At 46.3% G+C, this 22,700-nt stretch overlaps 1 protein-coding gene across 1 annotated transcript in view; it reads right to left on the reverse strand.

Moving 5' to 3' along the window:
• The window catches only part of IPO5 (importin 5), a 1,405,185-nt gene that overhangs the window by 657,034 nt on the left and 725,451 nt on the right, over positions 1-22,700 (reverse strand). Inside the window, exon 10 of the mRNA XM_044071309.1 lies at positions 17,467-17,573. Within this exon, the coding sequence (XP_043927244.1) occupies positions 17,467-17,573 (107 nt within the window). The remainder of the gene's footprint in view (positions 1-17,466; positions 17,574-22,700) is intronic.

Here is a 22,700-nt window from a genome sequence, read left to right on the forward strand (position 1 = left end):
CTTGCAAACCAGGCTAGTCAGGCTTATGCAGCAATAATTACCAGGGTCAGCTGTGGCCCCTCCTTTGTGGAGAGGAATAACCGCTGCCGTGTGCCATTCTATGGGCACATAGCCTGTGAAGAGGCTGAGGATGAACAGCGTGTTTAGGTGGGGGGTTAAGTTCGTTCTGTAGTTCGTGCAAGACGCAGCCTGGGACACCATCTGGTCCGATTGACCCTGTTTTTGGCTTTTGAAAAGGCTGTTATCACCTGTGCGTCTGATTTTTGGGACACTACACTTTTCCCGGTACTGTGGGCCCTTTTGGAGGTGAGAGGGGGTGAAGTTTGCACTGAATCTGCCAGGATGTTGGCAATATTAGTAGGCTCAGTATATTTTGTGCTATTTTGCACTAGTTCAGTGCATATCTGCAAGTTGCCACTTAGATTCTTAACAAAGCTAAAGGCGGCTTTGTGGTGATCTTTTGAATTCTTGGCTATTTTTCTTTCTAAGTTAGCCTTGGATGATTTCATGAGGGATCCTTAGTTTCTTACTGATACTGATCAGGGATGTCTTTCCTTCTTGGCATTTGGTTTTTTTCTGAACTAGTTTCCTCCTATTGTATAGCCGGTTTATTGCAGGGGTCCACCAAACTTGTTTCCTTCTCTTAGAGGAGAGAGTCTTTGTTTTGCTAGGGATGGCACGATCCATGCATCCTTGTAGGTGCTCATACAGTGCATTTGTAAAGGCTTCTGCATCTTGGGCAGCATTATCCTTTAGCGTGGGGGCTGTGAAACTTACCACCTCTGCCTTAAGTAAGGTGAAGTTTGCTTTAGAAAAGTTTTTTTTTTTACCGTGGCTTCCTTAGTTGGGGGTGGTGGTGGTGTGTGGACATCCAGAGTGATTAGTGTATGGTCTGATCTCACCAGTGACTGGCTGACCTCTGCTGTGGAACAACTGTCGCCCATGTTGGTGATGACCAGGTCCAATATGTTTTCACCTCTGGTAGGGGAGTTTACCAGCTGATCCAGGGCGTCTGAGATGATGAATTCCAGGAAGTGCTGGGCCTGGGAATTTTCCAATACAAAGTTAAGGTCCCAGGCTGGAGTTGGGGCACTCCTGGGTGGTCTTAAGTTTTTGGCCCCTCTGAGGAACTGCTTGAGCAGTGGATGAGAGAAGAGGGGTGGTTCTGTGCTGTATTGAGCTGAAATGGCTGAGGCATGAATTTTGGAGGAAAAAGAAAGGCCCTTGTGAAGCATCGCAGTTAAGTATTGAAGAATCTCAGGTAAATTGAGCGCTGCTGTGCCCATCCCTTGAGTTTGGTTCCAAGCAAAGAATCTTTTCCATTTTTCAGCATAAATTTTCTAGTACTAGGCCTCCTTGCCTCCAAAATGATGTCCAACACTTGTTTACCGAGAGATGGTAATGGAGAGATTAGGAAATTAGCCAGGCCGCCAGGGTCAAAATTTGAAGATGAGGGTGCAGAATCTGGTTCTCTTGCTGTGACAGCAGGGTAGGGGGTCTGAAGCAGGTGCTGTGGAGCCAGCAGTGAAACTGCACAAGAGGGAGTACCAGTGTTGGTGTGCCCAGTCTGGTGCAATCAGTATCGTCCTTGGTTTGTCCTGCTTGATCTTTAGTAGCACTTTGGAGAGGACAGGCAGAGGAGGAAAGGTATAAACGGATAGATTTTTTCCAGCTGAAGGACAGAGTATCCACTTTCCAAGCTTGTTTGTGGGGAGTCCTTGTGCAGAATTTGTCCAATTGGTAGTTCAGGGGGGGTCAAACAGGTCTATATCTGGGCTCCCCTCATTTATAAACATGCTGAAAATCTTTGGTTCAATTTCCACTCGTGTGGGTCCATGAGATTTCTGCTTAGTTTGTCTTCCAGTGTATTTAATTTTCTTGGCAGGAACTGAGCATGTAGATGCACTTGGTAGCTCAATGCTGTGATCCACAGATCCACGGCTAGTCTGCAGAGGGAATAAGAATTGGTACCCCCCTGTTTATGTACCACATAACAGTGGTGTTGTCCGACCTTACCATTAATTGTCCTGGAAAAATGTGGTCCTTGAAGGCTGTCAGAGCATTCTGTACAGCTAACATTTCTTTTTGATTGATATGCAGGTGCACTTGACTTGGGTTACATTTGTCCTGAATGCACTTCCCTGCCAGGTGAGCCCCCCACATGCATAGTCTGATGCATCTGTTAGGGTTTGGGCGGCAGGGGGTAGAGTAAATGGTAGTCCCTTGTTTAGGTAGCAGGCTTCTGCCTACCAAAGGAACTCTAACTGTAGGCAAGGTGTGATAGGGATCATTGCTTCTGGATCCTGAGAATGTTGACACTATAGGCTTTTTAGATACCATTGTAGTTTCCTCATATGCAGTCCTGCATATGGAATTAGTAGAATGCAGGATGCCATGAACCCCAAGGCTTGCAGTATAGCAGGGTTTTTGTGGCCATTAGTTTGAAGTAAGCTGTCAAATGAATTTGTTTCTCTGGCATGAGGAAAGCCATCTGGGAAGTTGTGTTCAAGCTTGCGCCCAGGAATATAATTTGATGAAGGGTACCAAATGTGACTTCTTTTCGTTTATGTCGTACCCCAGACAAGTTAGCACCTTTTGTACAAATGCCAGATGATGCAAACGTATGTCCTAGCTTTCTGCCTGAATTAGACAATCGTCCAGGTATGGGTATATTTTCATAGGTTGGTACTAGGCTATCAGCCCTAGGGCCTATACAAGCCTAGCCATAACAATTCCCTGGCTATTTCTTCCCACATTATTTACTTTCCTGGACCCCTGTCTAGCAGGGCGACTGACGTGATCCCTGGGGTGAATTTCCTTTCTCCCATCCAATCGTCAAGGTTCCTCTTGAAGAGGTCCAAAGAGGCACTCTGCTTGACATGTATGGGCAATCTATTCCAGAGTCTGGGGAGTCTCTGGGTCAGGAACCTATCCCTCCAGCATGTTTTGTTTATTGTGATAACAAGGTTTAGATCCCTGTAGCATGTAGCTCTGAGGGATTGGGATTTCTTTAAGTGTAGCATGTCCAACAGCTCTGGGTTTGACATGGCCTTGCATGTTAAGCAGAGATCGCCTCTGAGTAGACGATGTGACAGAGTATAGCTGGAGTTTAAGGCGGTCAGCGCAGGGCATCTGCTTTAGGCCTGTGATTCTTTTAGTGAGGTATTTCTGAGGCCTTTCCAGTTGTTGCAGATGTCTTGAGAGGTACATACCAAATGGGGCGTTGTATTCTATAATGGGTCTAATGAGGGATGAGTACAGTGGGACAATGACCTCCTTTTTTCTGGATGAAAAGCCCTTCGTGATGAGGTGTGCCACATAGGATTTCCTGACTGTTGTGGCGATGTGGTTATCGAAGGTGAGACCACTGTCCACCTGTGTCCCTAAGTCTCTTATCACACTTTCTGTGTTTAGTGTACTGCCACCTATATGGTAATTCATGGATACATGTTTTTTCCCAAAGGGGATAACTTTTAGTTATGTACTTACCATAACTTCGGATGTATGGGATCCATCTCGCCTACATTCATAACTGATGGGTTCGGAGCCGATCCATCGGCTCAGACTAGGCCACTACATACTAGAACAAAGTCTCTAATTGGCTGGGCTACCCCTTATCCCAGAATGCACCCACACCTGCTTCCCCAGATCTTGTTTGTTCGCTTTCATACCTACATCCAGACAGAGACATACCAGCAACTTTAACAAACTAAAGTCCTTCAAGAGAAAAACTCAGTAAGTAGCAACATTCCCTCTAAATCCAATGGGAAGGGGGAAGGAGGGAGTGAGATGAATGTAGGCGAGATGGATCCCATACATCTGAAGTTATGGTAAGTACATAACTAAAAGATGTAATGGGATCCTATCTCGCCTACATTCATAACTGATGGGACAGCATCCCTAGCACCTAATTCCCGGGTGGCTCATTGGAAAACACTCCTGAGAACTGTGGAACCAAAAGAAGCTCTACCACGAGAAGCCACATCTATCTTGTAATGAGAAATGAAAGTGTGAGGAGAAGTCCAGGAAGCGGCCGCACAGATATCATCTATCGATAATTTGGAGTGAAATGCTACAGAGGTAGCCATTGCCCTGGTAGAATGAGCCTTGACTGGAAATGGTAGCTCTTTGCCGGACTGTAAATAAATGGAGATACAATCTTTAATCCACTTGGCTATGGTAGTTTTTGCCACCGGTTGACCCAATCTATTTTCCGCAAAGGACACAAACAGCTGATCTGACCTTCGTGTCCGATTGGTCCTACTTAAATAAAAACACAGTTGTCTATGAACATCCAACTGATGGAAAATATATTCTGCGCTATTGGAGAATTTGGGAAAAAACACAGGGAGCTCCAAGGATTGTTGAATGCATAAGGGGGATGCCACCTTGGGTAAGAAAGGATTTAACTTGAGAGATACTCTGTCTTTGTGAAAAATCAGATAAGGAGGAGTAGCACAGAGAGCCTGCAGCTCTGAGACCCGCTTGGCAGAGGTTATTGCCACCAAAAAGGCGGTTTTCCAAGATAGAAATTTTATATCACAAGTAGCTGCTGGTTCAAAAGGGCGGGCAGTTAAAGAAGCTAGAACCATATTCAGGTCCCAAGGAGGCACAGGATGGGCTATTGGGGGCCGAAGGAGCCACTCTCCTTTAAGGAAAGATTTGCAAAGCCTGTTTGCCATTAAGGAAGGCTCAAAGGCGACATGAAAATTAGAGATAGCCGCCAGTTGGACTTTGATTGTGGAAACTGAGGAGCCCAAGTAAAACAAAGAAGCCAGGAATTCTAAAACCTGAGGTATGGGGTGCTAAGGGGATCTATACCTCGTTGCTGGGCCCAAACAGCAAACCTCTTCCACTTGCTGGAATACAGTTTAGTAGTGGAAGGTTTGTGAGAAGAGGACAAAATGTGGATGACGTCAGGAGAAAGAGTTATCTCTGACTAAGGTTGGAAGTGGAGTAACCAAGCAGCCAACCTCAAGGACCTGAGGGATGGATGAGACTGTCCCGACTGATGAGTTAACAGGTCGGGCACCAGGTCCAGAAGCCATGGACCCTCCATCGCATACCTCAGAAGGAAGGGGAACCAAACCTGATGAGGCCAGTGTGGAGCGATCAGAATCATGTCGCTTCCTAGATAAATCGCCTTCTGTATCACCTTCAGGAGAAGGGGAACCGGAGGGAAGGCGTAAAGTAGACCAGAGGGCCAACTGTGAGCCAGAGCGTCCCTGGGAATCTGTCCCTGAGAGGGAGTCAGAGTGAAGAACTCCCTGCATTGTGAGGGCTGGCGAACAAGTCGCAACAAGGGAGGCCCCACTTGGCGAAAATGTTTGCAGCGACCCTGTCGTTGAGACACCACTCGTGGGAGGACAGGAAGGTCCTGCTCAGCCTGTCTGCGATCACATTGGATTTCCCCGGAATGTGCGTTGCCACTAGGAAACGCTGGGTAGAAATCGCCCAATGCCCCACACTCATGGCCTCTCGGCAAAGAGGGTAGGACCTGGTTCCGCCTTGCTTGTTTATGTACCAGACTACTGACATGTTGTCTGATAGGATCGCAATAGTACCCCGGGGGAGAACATGATGAAGTGCTTGCAAGATCAGTAGCACAGCTCTAATTTCCAGGATATTGATATGTAAGTGCATTTCGTGAGCCTGCCACGTACCTTGGACAGACCTGTCCAGATAATGCCCCCCCACCCTATCTGGGAGGCGTCCGTGGTCACCGTGGCGACAGGAGGCTGAAGGGCAAAGGGTCGTCCTTGGTCCAGGTTGGACCGAAGTAGCCACCAACGTAGGTCCCGACGGCAAGTTTCCGTAATCCGGACCAGATGGTTCAAGGGGAGATCCTGAAAGGACCATTGAACCGACAGTAGCCATTGCAGTACTCGCATGTGCACCCTGGCTAAGGGGACTAGAAGAATAGTAGAGGCCATCGTGCCCAATAGCTGCAGAATCAGTCTGGCCTGAACTTGTGATCTGGGTAACAAGGTTTGAAGCTGAGACTGCAGGACCTGAATCCTTTCTATCGGCAAGAATGCGCGCATTCTTCTTGTGTCTAACTCTGCGCCTATAAAGGTAATACGCTGAGACGGCTGCAGCACAGATTTTTCCCAATTGAACGCGATTCCTAGTGAATGACTGGTCATGAGCACCCGAACTAATAGATGCTTGGTGGTGGCAGTAAGGAGCCAGTCTTCTAGATAGGAAAACACTTGGAATCCTAGACTTCTCAAGTGAGCTGTCACTACTGCCAGGCACTTGGTGAACACCCTGGGGGCTGTGGTGAGACCAAAGGGCAGAGCTCAGAACTGAAAATGACTGGTTCCTAGGCGGAAGTGTAACTCCTGGACTCTTGACTTATCAGGATGTGATAGTAAGCGTCCTTGAGATCTATGGAGCACATCCAGACATCCTTCGCCAATAACGGGAGAATGGACTGAAGGGTGACCATTCGGAATTTGGATTTTTTTTACAAATTGATTCAATGATTTGAGGTCCAAAATGGGCCTAAAGTCCCCTGTCTTTTTTGGCACCAAAAATAATCTCGAGTAAATCCCTGATCCAATCTGGTCGGCGGGGACAGGCTGGATGACTCCTTTTCTTAGCAGCTTTGAGACCTCGACCGCTGCTTGATCCCGCTGACTGGGTGGCACATCCGGGATTTTCTTGATAGGAAGAGGGGGTTTTAGGAAAGGGATGAGATAGCCTCTGGTTATGGTTCGGAGCACCCACTGATCATTGGTGATAGATTCCCAAGCCTGTGGGTGTTCCGCAAAGCGACCCCCCACTGGCTCCGGAGATGCGCAGTCCGGCCACGTCTCAGGGACGTTGAGGGTAGGATGAATCACGAAATGAATCGCGGTCTCCAGAATTGCGGGGGCCTTTGCCGCCTCTGAGGTGGCGTCTTCCTGAATCCCCCCCCCTTGCCTCTAGAGGGAGGATCACTCTGTGGAGTAGGGAAAGACCTTTGAGATTTTCTGAACCACATTTTCCCTCCTCTCTGGGCCTTGGGGTAAGGTCTAGAGGGAGCGGAAAAACGGGCCCCCACGGCAGTCAAGGTCTTGCCCTCCTGCTCGCATCGAGTCAGTGTGTCCTTCACCTTGGATCCAAACAAGGAGGACCCATCAATGGGGGCGTCGGTGAAGGAAGACTTAAAGGCCTCCGCAAAGGAACACAAGCGTAACCAGGCGTGTCTTCTAAGAGCCACGCCTGTTCCCGCTGCTCTACTCGCCCCTTCGGCCGCATATGAGATGAGCCTCATGGAAAAGTTGACTATCGAAGATAGGGTAGTCATCTTGGCGCCAACAGTTTGGGCTAACGCCTCAGGAAGGTTACCCGTAAGAGACTCACCTAACTCTTTGAGGAGGTCTCTTTGGAGCCTGGTAAAATGACAAAGATAATTCAGCGACCGCAGGGTGAAGGCCGCTGAAGAAAGGGTACGCTTCCCGTACCTATCCATGCTCCTGGAATCCTTATTAGGAGGGTGAATAGACGTTGAAGCCTCTGCCACATCCTGCTGAGTGGCAGATGCCACCACCATCGCATCTACTGCAACTCCTTTAGTTAGAATTTCCTTTTCAGGAGGGGCTGAGAGAAACTTGTTAGGCCTGGCAGGTACCGGTTCCACAGAATCAGGGTGTTCCCACACCCTTCGAGAAACTATATCTAGCAATTCATCGAAGGGTGGAGACACCCAGGAGGCGGAGGGCTGGGCCCCAAAAGCCTTGAGGAAAACTGACTCCTCTGCGGAAGGGGTTTTGGACTGCCAATCGCCTCTCTCTCAAGATCTCGAGGATATCTGAGAATGAGACGTCATCCGAGGACGATTTAGGGGACCCCTCCGCATCATCGAGGTCAGTATCTGATGTAATAGACTCATCCTGGGAGTCAACGTGCTTCCTCTTGCACAATTTTTTCCTTAGAGGTTCATCTGAAGCGGAATCAGAAGGACCTCCCGGGAGAAGGGAACCCCCCAAGGGGGTATCCTCAAGCTCTGGGGCTTCGCTGTCATGGGGGTGAAGCACACCAGAAGCACCAGTTCCCAAGTCCAGGGACGGTGAGGTAGAGACTTGCTGAGCCGGCAAGGACATGGCCAGCGCACTCCTCATGGCCGCAAAAGCCGGACCTCCAGATTCTACGGAGGACACCGGCTGAGAGACCACGACGGTACTTGGGATCCCTGCAGCCGACGCTCCGAGGGGGAGACTAGGCACCGAAGCTACCAGTTCCAAAGTGTTCCCCTCGGCCCCGACCGAGGAAGTCCCGGTATCGAACCCTGACGCTGAGGACAGGGTAGGAATGATGGTCGGAACAGAGAGGCTCCGAGGGAGTCTCGGTTCCAACTGGACAACTCCGCTCTACCATCACCGACTCCAATGGCTCCGAAGAGGTTGGAGGAGGAATCGGATGAGTCAAGGTGGGGACTGGCTCCGGAGCAGAGTGGGCTGGAGCAGAGACCATCTTTGCAAAAACCGGGGACTGGAAAAGCCTCTGGATAACTCTGTCCAAATTTGAATCAGACAATCTGGAGGATTTAGAGGAAATAGATGGGGCCCGAGACGACTTCTCTCTCGGCTCCGATAGTGCAGGGGACCGGCTCCGAAACTGCTCCAACACTATCGGCACCGGATCCAGAGCCGTATGTATAAGTATCGGCGCCGAAGGGGACCTCGGGGCCGAGGGGGGAGAGTCCGAGCTGCACACCTCCAATGGCTCCGAAACCAAAGGAGCCGAAGCAGATGATTCACCTCTCGATCCTCTAAACTGCGGCTCCGACACCAATGGAGCAGAGGAAAGAGGCATCGAGGCAGACCCTTCCACCCGAGGCTCCGAAGCCATTGGAGCAGAGGAAGAAGACGTCGACCTATGCTTCTTAGAAGTCTGTTCCGACGGACTGGTCGGAGCAGACGACCTTTTCTTTTTAGAAGCTGGAGAGGAGGGAGAAGCCAAAGCTTCCTCAAAGGAGGGCTTAATAAGGCCCTTAAGGATCAATTTATTTTTACGTTCTTGAAGGACCCTAGAGGAAAAAGCATGACAAACACTACACGTTTCCTGCAGATGTTTCGGTCCCAAACAATATACACAGACAGCATGGCTATCAGTAATAGACATTTTGTAGTTGCACTTGGTGCACTTTTTAAAACCAGACTTTTGCTCCTTAGACATCGTATCACAATCTTTTTACCACACAGAAAACAACAACCTTGAAGTAGGGCTCGAGCCCTTGACTCAACAACGGGACTGACCCGAGTTAAAGAAAACACCAAACTGACAGAAGCCCTCTAACTAAAAACGGGCTAACCCGATAAGGCAGGACGTACAATAGGACGGATACTACAATAAAGCAAAAACAAATCACCACATTAACTCACAAATCAGGGCAAAGGCCCTCTAACTTAAACGGGCCTTGCCCGGTAAACAAGTAAAATTTCAATCACACTGAAAAAGGTTAACACACACACGTAAAGCTGTTAAAACAGCTGCTTGATCAATTAGTGAAGAAACCCCTAGGTCAAAAGACCAAAAAGTAATAATAAATCACTTAGCTCCAGCCAAGTCGAGACCACGATTAGCTTGAAAAGCGACAAACGAGATCTGGGAAGCAGGCATGGAACATTCTGGGATAAGGGGTAGCCCCGCCAATTAGAGACTTCGTTCTAGTATATAGTGGCAGAGTCGGAGCCGATGGATCGGTTCCAAACCCATCAGTTATGAATGTAGGCGAGATAGGATCCCATTACATCAATACATTTCTTGGCATTGAGCTTGAGCCCATGGCTCTGGCACCAAGCATCTGTTTCTGTAAGGCTCTTTTGTAGAGAATCCACATCATTTGGGGATTCAATAATGGCTCCCAGTTTGCAGTCATCTGCAAACTTTGTTAGCCAGAGTCCCTTAGTGTTGATCTGTACTTCAGAGAAGTAGATGCCAAACAAGAGCGGCCCCAGGACTGAACCCTGAGGTACTCCACTTGTCACTTGTCTGGAGCTGGATTTGGAGTCTGCTACTTTTACAGTGTGGGTTCTATCAGTAAGCCATTTAGCAACCCATTGGGTGACATAGGGATTAATGCCCAACTTAGTAAGTTTATCTATGATTCCAGAGTGGGGGATGGTGTCAAAGGCCAAATTTGAATATTTCTTTGACTGCAAAATGCAATAACTGGAGCTAGGCACTTTGTGAATACCCTGGGTGCAGTAGATAAGCCAAAGGGTAGTGCAGAGAACTGATAGTGCATGTAGCCTGCTTTGAAGCATAGGTATCGTCTGCAAGATTCCCTGATTGGTATGCACAGGGAGGCTTCTTTTAAATCCAGTGTTGCCAACCAGGCATCTTTGCCTAGCATATGAAGTAACTGGTGAAGAGTTAGCATCTTGCATTTTGGAATCACCAAAAAGGTGTTTAATATGGAAAGGTCCAGGATAGGATGCCAAGAGTTGTCTTTTCTGGGTACCAGGAAACGTCTTTGGTAGAAACCTTGTCCCTTTTCCTCTTCTGGTACAGTTTAGTTTGAATAGCCTTTATGCTCAACAGAGACCACTTGCTTTTGAGCCTCAACCCACTGACTTGGGGGTACGTCTGGCCAACCGTTTGGGGTTGGTAAGGTGTGGAAGTGAAATGTGCACCCTTAGAAAAATATATTTAACACCCATTTGTCCTGGGTAATGAGTTCCCAGTTTTTTGCCTGCACAGCAATCTTTCCCCCCTAAAGGAGCAGTCAGTTGAGAAGTGATTGGAAGTTTTAAAATTAAGCCATTGAGACAGTTTATCATGGTTGGGGGGGGGGGGTCTTACTACTTCCCGATTTGGAAGTGGGAGCCCCCCACTGTTTAGTCCTGTGCATTCCCTGGGACTGAAGCCTGGGTGTTCTGCTGGTTCTGGGTTTGGACTGAAGGCCTGGAAAAGGCAGGAAAAGACCAATTCTTAGAGGGCCAATGCCTACTAAATCTTGGAGGTTGTACTTGTAGGAAATCTTTAACAGTTTGCATAGATTTAGCTTTTTCCTCCATCTTTTTAAGAACTTCTACTTTGTTGCCAAACAGGCGGTCCTGATTTAAGGGAGCATCCAGCAATTTAGCTTTAACATGATCTGGCAAAGATTGCTCCTTAAGCCAAGCTTGCTTTCTAAGTACAGACCCAGTGACAGCAGCCCTACAAGATGCCTCTAGAGAATCAAAACCACATTGCAAAGTATGCTTTCCAACCTGTTCAGCAGAATGCATTAAATCCTGTAAATCCTTATTTTCAGCACAATCAGGAATCAAAATAATTTTCTGTTTAAGCAATCCAGTGATATGCTGCTGATACTTTAACATATGAAACTGGCAGTTTAAGGCCCTAATGGCCAAAGTTGCAGAGTGTATACTTTCTTACCCCATCTATCCAACACCCTGGAGTCTCTTATCAGAGGAGGCAGGATTTTTGGCAGTAGTAGCCTTGATGCCCTTGGGTCCCTGTGAAATGGTCTCAGGATACACAGTAGGATTTTTAAAAAGGAACATGAGAGAATCAGGAACCCAGTAATATCCATCAAGTTTTCTGGGAGCAGGAGGTAGAGTCAGGGGCCAAGCCAGATTCAACAATGTCTAGTACAGGAGGGAAAGCTAAAGGCCTGTGCTGGGGCAGGAGTAAGAAATCCCTAAGCCTCTTTTTAGAATCATAGTAATCCTGGCTTTCCCAGCGAAAGTGCTCCCTTCACCAAAAGAGAAATCCTCTTGGGGGGGGGGCGCAGAGGGAATACTCCTCTGCATCAGAATCCTCATAGGTAGATAAGGGTAAATCCTGGTCAGAGGAAACAAATTTCAAAATCCTGGTCAGAAGCATCATAAGCAAACTCAGCCCTAGGTCTCTTAGAAGGGGAAGGTTGACTTCCCTGATTAAAGTAATAAGGTCTTCAGTCATTTTTAGCATCTTTTTTTTTTTTTTTTTTTTTTTTAGGCATAGAGGCCTGAACATGCAGTCTGGGCGTCTGTTTTCTAGGCATGGTTCGAGTTTTAGGCCTTGAAGATGGTGTCAGTTTAATATGCAATTCAGTAGGCCTAAATACACCCTCAGAAGCCACTGCCTGCACAGTGGCTCTGGACCCATCCAAGGTAGACATCCGCAGGTTCCGCAGTTGAAGCATCTCGCGGCATAACTGACTCCGAATGGGTCTCAGTAGAGGCCTGCAAATCTGAAGTAGCGGGTATCAGGGGCTGCGAAAGCACCTGAGTACTGGCGAATGGCTTAGAAGTGTAGTTGGCAGCTTTGGACCTAGGCAGCCTGTCTTTATCTTTACGTTTTTTCGGAATGTCAGTAGTCTGATAGCTTACCGAAGACATATCTGGATAACTGAACAGAGTACCAAAATATTTAGAAGCATAAATATACAGACTATGAATAGTTTGTTGCTTAAATAAGGCACAAAACAGACAGCGAGGTACATCGTGGTCAGGGCCTAGGCAAGGAATACAGTACGAATGAAAATCTTTGTGAGGTATTTGCTTTCCACAAGAAATACAATCAGACTTTTACTGACATCGGTTTACAGCAAGAAAAAGTTTCCCCAACAGGGTACTTAGCTTTGGATGAGGACTTTGGCTCTGAAACTCGAAAACGAAAATTTCAGGAGCCGGCTGACTGGCAATTGCAAACTGCTTCAGCTACCACAGAGCAAGAAAGACTGGTGTAATGGCATCAGTTGCATGCTTTGTACCCCTGACTACCCGATGTCACCGAAGATGAGACCGCAACAGACGCAGGACCCAAGACTTTGATAATCAGGCCGACAGAGCTACTGCAAACCGATAACCCAAATGTGATGACTGCAACAGTGAAACATGGACATCAGGCCCCACTGTATCAGGTGATATCCAGGCCTTATGGGATATGACCCTTAGCAGTTTGTCATAAGGGGGAAGTCTCCCATGAGGTGGAAGACCAAGACCAAAAAGCCTCCAGGTACACAGATTTGTCCTCCAAAAGATAGATGGGCTGCCAGTCACCCCTCTGCTTCAAGATTTCCAGGATGTCAGCAAAGGATACATCCTCAGAGGGGGACCTTGGGAACCCTTCAGACTGATCCAAGTGAGTATCAGACGGGACAGACTCAAGGGAGTCTGTGTGCTTCCTCTTGTACAGTCTATTCTGAGGGACCTCCGTGGAGGGGTAATCCAGGGAGGTTTCAGAAGAGAATGCCACCAACAGGGGCTCCCTGAGGCTCTGGGTCTCTATGCCTAGAAGGTGGAGAGATTATCACTGGCACCTGGGAGGGACGAGACAGTACCCAACAGCAGGGCTGTCTCGGACAACAGTGCCTTCTCCATCAGCTCGAAAGCCTTCCTACCCCGCACCGAAGTGGCCCTTGGCTCCTAAGCAACAGAGGGTCAACTCCGAGGCAAGGCAGACTGCTCCAAAGCTCACATGGGAGCCAAACTCAACTTAGCTGAGGCACCAAGAGGTAGAGTCTGGTCAGACGACAGTCCACACAGACTCTCCCCTCAGACCCTTCTCCGGACCAGACTGGCGAGTGTCTGCTCCCAGACCCCTCTACTTCCGATGGAGCAGAGGAAGTTAGAGCAGTCTGCACTGAAGATTCCAAAGGGGCTCTTGATGCAAACAGTTCCACTATCATCGGATCTGAGCTCTTGGGCTCAAAAGATGCTGAGATGGAATCACAACGGGGCATTTAGGTATGGACGGCTGAGAGAGCTTCGGGTCCAGAGAAGATAAAATTTTTGCCAGGGCTGGTGTTTTGAGTAATCTCTTCACCACCCCCTCCACGTACTCATCAGTTAAACTCCTGGAGGAATGGGTGGGATAAGGAAGATCTGCCCTGGTCCAAAATGGCAGATCTCAAGAAAGGCGAGAGGCGCTCCAGTTCTAGGGAGCGTCTTCTACTCAACACTTCTGCCCGCTAAGAGTATACTGCTGGAGCCATAGAAGTAATGGTTGTGTCAGAATAGAGCGCCCTCGGTTCCGATGTAGCAATCTTTCTACGTGGCTCAGTCAACGAAGTCGAAGAAGCCAGTCTTTTGGTAGTCTGTCTTAGAGGAATAAGGGGAGGAAGATTTGGAGGTCTGTCCTTTGTCTAAAGACTCCTGAAAGACCCCTTTCATTAGAACTTATCAATTAGTTTTTTCTTCCTTTCATGGAGCACCCTGCTACTGAAGGCATGACAGATGGTGCAGGGGTCCTGTAAATGTACCTCACAGAGGCAGTAGACACAGCTATGTCCGGTGATGGACATTTTTTGGGCACATCCATCACATTTTTTAAACCCAGATTGTTGATGCTCTTTCTTTAGACATTATCCAAGATACAACAGCTACAGACAAGTGAAAACTACAAGCAGAAAAATATCTTGTAAGAAAGATTTGTTTTTTGACAAGAGGGAAGTGAGTGGCCCTCCAAGTCAAACAGGCCACACAAGAGCCCTCTAACTTAAACAGTACTCTCCACGATTAGGACAGGGGAAGAAAGAGAAGCCAAGTTTAAAGATTCTCAAGAAGGAAGCACACACTGAAGAAAAAGTATACGGAGAGCGGCCCTCTAACTCAAACGGGCTGAGAGAGCCCCATAACTTAAAAGGCGCTCTCTAAACTAGGAAAGGCTAGAAACAAGACCTAACGCAGACCCACGATAACTGTTAAAACATGACAAAAATCAAGGAACACTGAAAATATATAAAATTACACTTGGCCAATGAGCCAGCCAGACAGCAACCTCGATGTTTGAGCAGCAAACGAGATCTGGGGATTTGATCTAAAACATCATGGGATAGGGGTTCACCTCGAGCCACTGGAAGCTCTCAAGCTTTAGTATTCGGCCAAGTCAGAGCAGAGAATGACTCCAAACCCAACCAGCAAGAATTACGGCGAGTTAGGACAACATAATAGGTTCATAGGTAGGTACTAGGCTATTGGCCCAAGGGCCTATGTAAGCCTAGCCAACAAGGTTCCCTGGCTTACTCCACCCAAAAAAGTTATTTTCCTGTGCCACTGTCGAGCAGAGAGACAGAAGTGATCTCCGGGGTGTATTTCCTATTTCCCATCCCCTCAAGATTTTTCTTGAAGAGTGCTAATGAAAAACTTTGCTCGACATAGATGGGTAGCCTGTTCCAGAGTATCGGAAGTCTCTCTGACAGGAATCTGTCCCACCAGCATGTCTTGTTCATTGGGGTGACAAGGTTTAGGTCCCTAGAGCGTGTAGCTCGGAGGGATTGTGATTTCTTTAGGTGTAGCATGTCCAACAGCTCTGGGTTTGACATAGCTTTATATGTTAAGCAGAGATCACCTCTGAGTAGGCGATATGCTATGGAGTAAAGCTGGAGTTGAGGCGGTCAGTGTAGGGCATTTGTTTGAGGCCAGTAATCTTCTGAGGTATTTCTGTGGCCTTTCCAGCTGCTGCCGATGTCTTGTGAGGTACATTCCAAAAGGGGCGTTGTACTCTATATAATGGGTCTAATGAGTGTCGAGTAGAGGGGAACAATGACCTTTTTTTCCTGGATGAGAACCCTTTTATGATGAGAGTGCCATGTAGGACTTCCTGACTACTGTGGCGATGTGACTATCAAAGGAGAGACTACTGTCCACCTGGGTCCCAAGGTCTCTCATCACGCATTCGGTGTTAAGTAGAGTGCTGTCTATGTGGTAGTTCATGGGTACAGAGTTTTTACCAAAGGGGATGACACCACTTTTTGGCATTGAGCTCGAGGCCATGGCAGACACCAGGCATCTTTCTCAGCGAGGCCCTTCTGTAGGGTGTCCACATCATTTGGGGACTTGACTATGATTCCTAGTTTGCAATCATCTGCGAAGTTCGTTAGCCTGAGGCCTTCTGTGTTAGCCTGTACTTCACAGAAGTAGATACCAAACAGGAGAGATCCCAAGATGGAACCCTGTGGTACTCCACTTGTCACAGACTTGAGGTCAGATTTAGAGTCTGCAACTTTTACAGTGTGGGTTCTGTCAGTGAGCCAGTTGGCAACCCATCTTGTGACGTATGGATTTATACCTAGTTTAGTGAGTTTAGCTATAATTCCAGAATGGGGGATGGTGTCAAAAGCCTTGACGAGGTCAAGATAGGTTGTGTGAACCACCTTACCCTCATCTACGGCTTTGGTGACTGCCTCAAAGAAGTCGATCAGGTTCAGGAGGCATGATCTACCCTTCACAAACCCGTACTGGGAGGGATCCAGAGTTTGGAGGTTACCAATGTCTTTGTTTATGATTTCCATGATGATACGTTCCATGGCCTTGCAGACCATGGTTCCCGGGATCAGTGGTGGCTCCCCCTTTGTGGAGTGGGATAACTTTTGCTGTGCGCCATTCAGTGGGCGCAAAGCCTGATGTGAGGCTATTATTGAACATGGTGCTTAAGTGGGGAGCCAGTTCGTTCTGAAGTTCGTGTAATACAACAGCCTGACCTGCCAAGACTTGCAGTGTTGAGTCCCAGTGCTGTGCACTGGATGACTGAAAATCCAGACTTGGAAATACCAAGCCTAAGATTGCCATTTCTAGGATATTCCCTTTTCTCCACGGGATCACAATCTAAGAGTTGATGTGTACAAGTTCAAGGGAGGGGTGCCCCCCCCCCCCCCAAGCACACCAGGGGAAGGGTGCAGAGGGGCTTGCTCCCTGCCAAAACACAAGCATAAAGATGAAAAGCAATGTTAGTCATTCTTCTGCACCTTTGTCATTCTGGGAAATGGCATTCCAACAACCAACATTTCAATAGTGAGCCATAAATTATCCTGTCTGCCTCTACAGAGTACAACTGGAGTGAGGATGGATATACACAAGCATCCCTGGGTCTAAAACCCTCCTGCCTGTCCATCAGCAATGATCTTTACAGTAACTCCCAAAATAACTATCACAGACTCTGCTGGGCCCCTCTACCCTACACTGTTTGTGCTTCCTTAAATTTTCCCATGCTTGTTTATAAATGGCTTATATCTGGAGGATAAGAATACATTTTTCAAGCACTGCATTTCCTATCCTTCATAAAAGCTGATTAATTTGACAGAAAAATCTTAAACTAGAAGTCTTACAATGATCACAATAACGTTTAGCAATCCAAATACTGATGACAAACCTTTGGTAGAACAGCTACACGACAAGACAAGGTAAGTGCAAAACAGCATGCACAGAGCTCCTGGAAGGTACAGATTAACTCTTAGCAAGGCAGGTGACCTTTCACTTGAAAAGCAAAAACAAAATAGATATGAAATGTTACTTTCTTCACAGGCAATGTTTCTGGCCGATTTCCTTGGCATGGGAGGTAATCTTACATCTGGGGTCATCCAATCCATTCAATTTATGCCGGAGACTACAAGGGGCCAAGCACTTGAGGGTTCAGAGACCATATTTTCAGACATTAAGCATACCAAAAGCTTTTCTGACCATTGCAGAGAAAGCTTTATTTAAAGCAACTTGATTAATTCTTTGTATTTATGAAAGTGTTTTGTTAGGAAAAGAAAAAACTTACGATTTTGAAGCATCTGCATTATGTGCTCCTTAATCATGGGAAGGACAAGTTTTCCACCAAGACCACATGCAACTCTGTCAAGTGCACTCTCGCCTGCAACTGCATTGCTGTCAACAGTTAGAGAGACTACAAGTCAGTTCAGCAATTACTTTAAACTGCACAAAAACACTTAAATAGCTACACACATGTATGCATATATATGTACGTGTGTGTATATATATATATATATATATATATATATATATATATATATATATATATATATATGTTTATATAGACACATGTATGTAAGCATGTACGCATCTTACAATATACATTTCAACAGCAGCAGAAAAGCAAACTACTTCAATCAAATGAAGTCCTTTTACAGTCTGTTCTACTTCCTTGATTGTGAAAACTTGGTAGGCGATCAGCAGAATGGCGCAAGGGATGACAGACTTAACAATAATGCAGTAAACAATTCTGCCATGTTAGCTAACCAACAGTCTACCCATCTACAAACATTTGTACTAGCCTTTAACTTGCAAAAGGATAAATAAGTTACGGAAAATCTGACAAAACTTAATCATAAAACCGGACCATTTTAAACAGTTTCAGGGGCATAAAGCAGACTAACAGCAATGTAATTCCAGCCAACCTATTTCTTTAATGTCAACTTTACCTGGTGTTCTTACTCGCGAATCTCTGCAGTAAGTTTCCTTTATTGTCAGTGCATGGTCAAAGTGGCTTTTTAGCTCAAACGATGGAAAAACTTTCACCCATTATTCTGATTTCTCCTGGTGTCCAGCACTACACCCCAGTTATCAGTCTAGTTCCTGGAATGAGTGCTAAAGACCCCCCAAAAAAAACACTTTCTAGAGAAACCTGCATCACAAAAACAGTTCAAGCCAACCATAACTTTTCAAAAGTCCATAAATGGAAATCACCAAAACAAAAAGTCAGGTTTAGTCACTCCTCTCTCCACAGACGTGCTTTCTCACAGTAGTTGCTGAAATCAACTTATCCACATGACCTTTCAGAAGTGACCTCAGCACAAGAAGCTGTAGTAATTGGTCATTTTGGACCATTTCTAGCTCTTTTTGAAGTTCCCTGGTTAAAATCTGCCTCTGGCATTTTTTTGAAGCCATATTGCTCAGACACAGCTCCACGTGGTCCTGTTGAGTCTACCTGGCTACAGAGAACTGAAAAAAAGCGACTGCTTTCCTGATTAAGTATCCTGCTGTTTTTTTATATTTGTTTTACCTTCTACTGCTTACCTAGAGCAAGCTTTAACTGTTTTCATAGTTATTTACTGCATTTTTTATTATCTGCACTTAAAAGTACATTTTAGTCAAAATTAGTCTAATTCAAGTCGAAAAGTGTTTGTTTGCCGTTTAATTTAATTGTTTGGCTGCCCACTAAATTGTGCTAGCCTGTACTACTGACTTATTGCCTTTTCTGCATTTAGCGCGGAGTTGCCACTAGAGCACCATCGGGCAGCGCCGGTTAAAAGTTAAACTATTTCTTGCTCCGTAATCTAAACAGTCTATTCTCTATCTGTAAAGCTCAGCACTTGTTCCTAAAGCATTTTTTAGTCAGGTAAAGCACGTCTATATTATACAAAGTACTTCACTAGCTTAAAACCCCCTTGAGTACCCACTTCCCTATAGGTCCTTTCTGACTCCGTTACACAGCAAACTTTTTCATTTCTTCTAGCATGTCAAAGGGTCAGTTGCTAGCGTCCTCTCCTGCTCAGCTGGTGAATCTGGGAATATTGAGGCAATGTTACAATTGCCTCATGTACACAGACAACCCTCTCCTCCTCCCACAAAACACAAATACATGCGAGAGATGCAACTATATAGCCAAACTGGAGGCTGAGCTCTCTCAACTCAGGACTGGCAAAACCAGACAGGAGGAGAAGGTAACCACACACACCATAAACCCAGTCTCACATAGAACTATCACAACTACAAATCAAACACAAACACACAAAGACATACTTGGAGGCACTGATCAAAAATCTACCAAAACAGCAGAGGCCTCCAAAGCAGACACCCAAACAACTGCCACCTCATGACATAACACAAGTAAGACATAGATCACAAAGTCAGTGTGCAAATCAGTCACAGCCCTTAAGGCCAAACACAATGCCAGACACACTTGTTATAGGTGACTCCATAGTCAGACACACTGACGTCCCACTCACCAGACTGAACAAGGAGAGGGTCACAGTAAGCTGCCTGTCGGGCGCTAGAATCCGCCACATAACACAAGCACTCAGGTCACTCCACAGCAAGTACAAGTATGACTCAGTCATTGTCCATGCCGGTGTGAATGACCTGAGACGTACCTCCCTGGACTACATGAAGAGAGACAAAGGAGCTCTCAGATTATGTAGCCCAGGCTGGTATGACCCTGACCCTGAGCAGTATCCTACCTTCACCAAGAATGATGCCACAATACAGAGACAAAATGATCAGTTTTAATAATTGGCTTAATTTCTGGTGTCATTCTAAGGGGATCCAATGTCTGTCTGCCTGGAATGACATGCTTGACAAGCCACGCTGCTTCGCAAGGGACGGCTTGCACCTGTCACCCCTGAGTTTCCGGATATTGGCAAAGGCTCTTGCCACCTCCATAGTGCCTTTTTTAGACAAGGCTCAAATTCTAAACCCACCGCCCTAGAAAACAATAATGGAAAAAAACTAAGGGTAATGCTGCTCAATGCCAGAAGTCTAAATCTCAAGATGCACACCCTAGAAGCCCTCCTCAGTATGGAGAACATCGATGTCTGTGCTGTGACTGAAACCTGGTTCAAGGCTCCTGAGAGCACCCCGGCACTATCAGGTTTTACCTCATCATGCGTTCTGGCCCCAAAACCCGGACTGTACCACAAAAGGAGGGGGTGTATCCATATTCATCAAGGATACCCACACCTCCAGGCTGGTGGCAACTCACGAAGCATCAGAGACCATTCAGGTGCAATTAACCATAGGCAAAACTGCTCTACAGTTTATAGCATGTTACAGGCCACCCTCTCAAACTCAGGAACCCCACACAGCCTTCCTGAAGACACTGGAGAGTATAAATGTCTCTCCAAACACCATCATATTGGGTGACTTCAACTACCCAAACAGACTGGGAACATTACTCAAGCCCAAATACCCTAGCCCAAAGGTTCCTGGAGTTCATAAACTCAAATGCTATGGAACAACTTGTCACCATTCACACAAGAGATGAAAATATACTAGACCTGATCATCACAAACATGGGGACAAAATGCTCCACATTGGAAGTATATCCCTCATTGGTGAGATCAGACCATAAACTAATCTCACTGGAGATCCACATCCCGCCCCCACCCCCAACAAAAAAGACCACAGTGAAGAACTTCTCAAAAGCCAACTTCACACTTAAGACTGGTGAGGTATCCTTCAAGGCCCCTGAGCCATTGGAAACCACAACCCACGCTGCTGAATCCCTTACAAATGCTTTCTACGAGCACCTCCAGGATTGCATGGATCAAGCAATCCCAAATAAAATCAAGACCCTTTCCACCAAAGGCAAGCGCCCGATCTGGTGGACCCCAGCCATAAACAAACTTTACAACAAGAGGAGGAAGCTACTACAAGAGAGCGCAAAATCCCTAATAGGGAAGACATCTCTGATCAATACTAGTAAAAAAAGTACAGTTTTGTACCTACCATAAATGTAGATGTTAGAGGATCCACATTGCTGCAGTCATAACCTGTGGGTAGTCCGCTGTCCTCGGTCGGCCCGAATACCAAAGTGTTAGGCTGGCGTCGGTCATAGTCGCTCAGATCTGACATCAGTACGCAGTGGTACTAAAGCGCATGACCGACGCCATATCCTCAGTCTTTCTTGCCCCAGATGTCAGAAGGCCTAAAAAAGAAAGGCCAAAGCCAAAAATAGAAAATACCCAACCACCAATTACAGAAAAAATAATTACCCCAAAAGCAACACAGCAACCCTAAACTACAGAGGGGAAGGAGGGAGGGTAAATTGGACTGCAGCAATGTGGATCCTCGAACATCTACATTTATGGTAGGTACAAAACTGTACTATGTTCTTCGTCTCACATTGCTGCAGTCATAACCTGTGGGTAGAATCCCAAAGCAAAGGTAAGGGAGGTTGGCAAAATCAAAAAGCACAAGGAGCTGCTAACATGCCCTGTAAAACTGCAGTGGCAAACCCAGCCCTAGATTTGGAATAAAGAGGGAGATGGTAATGTTTAGTAAAAGTGTGCACTGAACTCCAAGTAGCTGCCTCCAAAATATCCTTAGTAGCTACTCCCCTCAAAAAAGCAGTAGAAGTGGCAGTAGCCCTAGTGGAATGAGGTCTAATCCCAGCCGGAACCTCCTTTCCATGATGAGAATAACAAAAAGCAATACAATGGCTAATCCACTTAGAAATAGTTTGCTTTGAAATAGGTTTTCCTTGTGAACCCAAGGCAAAAGAAATGAACTGTTGAGACTGCCTGAACCCTTTAGTTCTGCTCAAATAATAACGTAACTGCCTGTGAATATCCAAAGTGTGCAAAATTTTTTCCCCTTTATTTTGGGGATCAGCATAAAAAGTAGGCAAATGAATAGATTGGTTCAAGGCCACATCAGAAACAACTTTAGGCATAAAAGAAGGGTTAGTACGCAAGGATACCCTATCCTTATGAAATATTAGGAAGGGTTCAACTGCCATTAGAGCCTGTAATTCAGATACCCTCCTAGCAGATGTAATGGCCAACAAAAAAGCAGTCTTCCAAGACAAAAACTTCAACTCAGATGTAGCTGCAGGTTCAAAAGGAGGTAAAGCCAGCTTTTCCAACACAAAATTGAGATCCCAGGAAGGAGTAGGAGCTCTACGTGGGGGTCTTATGTTCTTTGCCCCTCTAAGAAATTGCTTAAACAAAGGGTGAGAAAATAATGGTGGATCACAGTCATAGTGAGCAGAAATGGCTGCAGCATGAACTTTCACGGAGGAGAAAGACAAACCCTTGTCTAATAATTCTGTAAGGTACTGTAGTGTAACACTCAAATTAGGGCGTGAAACATCAAAGCTCTTTGCTGTGCTCCAAAGAAAAAATCTCCTCCATTTATCAGCATAAACTTTCCTTGTACTAGGCCGCCTGGCTTCCAAAATGACATTTAAAACTTGTTGAGGAAGCTGCGACCCCCCACGGTCTAAAACAGAATATGCCAGGCTGTCAGATGCAGGGATTATATCCTGACATTGAG

The sequence above is a fragment of the Protopterus annectens genome, chromosome 5.part0 (genome assembly GCF_019279795.1).
Source record: "Protopterus annectens isolate FY-2018-M chromosome 5.part0, PAN1.0, whole genome shotgun sequence".
Lineage (NCBI taxonomy): Eukaryota > Metazoa > Chordata > Ceratodontiformes > Protopteridae > Protopterus > Protopterus annectens.